This window comes from Octopus bimaculoides, chromosome 21 (genome assembly GCF_001194135.2).
Source record: "Octopus bimaculoides isolate UCB-OBI-ISO-001 chromosome 21, ASM119413v2, whole genome shotgun sequence".
Classification (NCBI taxonomy): Eukaryota; Metazoa; Mollusca; class Cephalopoda; order Octopoda; family Octopodidae; genus Octopus; species Octopus bimaculoides.
The window spans coordinates 32023366-32025200 of record NC_069001.1 but is presented as its reverse complement, the minus strand read 5'-3'; the positions used below and the strand labels follow the sequence as shown (position 1 = coordinate 32025200).

General features: G+C 35.7%; 1 protein-coding gene across 1 annotated transcript in view; it reads right to left on the bottom strand.

Moving 5' to 3' along the window:
• Positions 1 to 1835, bottom strand: part of LOC106880930 (complement C4-B) — a 50041-nt gene that overhangs the window by 47167 nt on the left and 1039 nt on the right. The window contains exons 2-3 of the mRNA XM_014931106.2: positions 1245 to 1454; positions 83 to 153 (exon numbers count right to left, since the gene is read on the bottom strand). Coding sequence (XP_014786592.2) covers positions 83 to 153; positions 1245 to 1454 — 281 coding nt within the window. The remainder of the gene's footprint in view (positions 1 to 82; positions 154 to 1244; positions 1455 to 1835) is intronic.

Sequence of the window (1835 nt, the reverse complement as noted above, 5' to 3'; positions counted from 1 at the left end):
ACTCAGATATATATGCGCAAGTGCATATGTGTATGTGTCTGAGTATAGATATTTGAGAGTAAAGAAACTAAGCAGAACTTACTTGGATACTAAATGATACTGGAAATTTTGTTGGTAACATATCTTCATTGAGAGTGACAATCCGAATTCTAACTGTTGGAAAAGAGAGACTTCTTTGAATTCTTTAAAATCTCAAGATGTGAATGTAATGTTCAACAATATAACAACATCACCCCTTGATATATAACAGCTATTAAAAACGGTTTAAAATTTTGGCAGAAGGCCATCACTTTTATTTTAGGGAGAAATGATTGGTTGATTACACCAACTCCTGTACTTCACTGCTACTTTATTTTATCAACCTTGGAATGGTGAAAGGCAAAGTTGACCTTTGGCAGAATTTGAGTCAAGAATGTAAAGAGTCCGAAGAAATGTGGTTAAGCATTTGTCTAACATGCTCATGATTCTACCAGCTTGTTACTTTAACAGATGCTAATAATGATTATTTCTACTCTAGGCACAAGGCATTGAAAAGTTTTGGGGGAAGGGGGCTAGTCAATTACATTGACCCCAGTGCATAACTGGTACTTATTTCATTGACCCCCGAAAGGTTGAAAGGCAAAGTTGACCTCGGTGGAACTTGGACTCAAAACATAATGGCAAACAGAATACTGCTAAGCATTTCGCCTGGCATGCTAACTATTCTGCCAGCTCACCGCCTTACAATTACTAATAAACATAATAATAATAATAATAATAATCCTTTCTACTACTATAAGGACAAGACCTGAAATTTGTGGGGTGGGGACTACTCAATTACAGCAACCCCAAGAGGATAAAAGACAAAAGCAACCTCTGTGCAATTTGAAATCAGAATGTAAGGACAGATGAAATACCACTAAGCATTTTGCCCTGTGTGCTAATGATTTGGCCAACTCACCCCCTTCATAATAATAATAAGAATTGTTTCATTGGGATTAATGTTATTGACTTACTCTTCCTTTGACTTTGCAATCCACATGCCAAAATTTGAAACAATTCTCTGAGAACTGTGTTAGGGGTACACGTGTCTGTGGATTGCTCAGCCACTTGCATGTTAATTTCACGAGCAAGCTGTTCTGTTGATCGTATCAGCTGGGACCCTCAGCATCATAACCGATGGAGTGCTCCATTAACTACTCTATATTTTCATTCATTCATTCACACCATACATTCACCCACAAATATATACATTATTTACTCACCTGTCTGCCCTGGGTTATAAATTGGCTTTGAGGTTTGGATGAAAATATGGCCACTCTTCATTGAGACTGGAATCTCTTTTTTCTCAGAAAACCCTTTTGAAGTGACTGATAGCACAACAGAATGTTCTTCTTCGCCAGTATCGGAGGATGATCCCAAACGATTTAAGAGGTCGGACAGCTTGACCATTATTTGCACATATCTTGGAGAAGCTGAAAAAAGAAAAATTACAGGAATTTTTGTACTATATATCAATTCCTAACACACACACATACATATAAATATATAAGAAGAACACAAGTGGGGTTCAAAACTCTTGGCAGCACTTTATCGATGCATTCTTAAATTATGTCATAGCAAAAAGCCTGCGATCATCAGGTAAATTTTAAACGCATAAACAGGTGAAATAGAAGCAGAAAATGACCAATTCACCAACTACCATGCTGAAACAAGTAGCGTCCAACGTGTTCATATTCTTGGCATCCTACATATTATATACCTAGATTCTAATGAATCCAGTATATATATATATATATATATATATATATATATATATATATACACATACATATATATATACATATATATATATA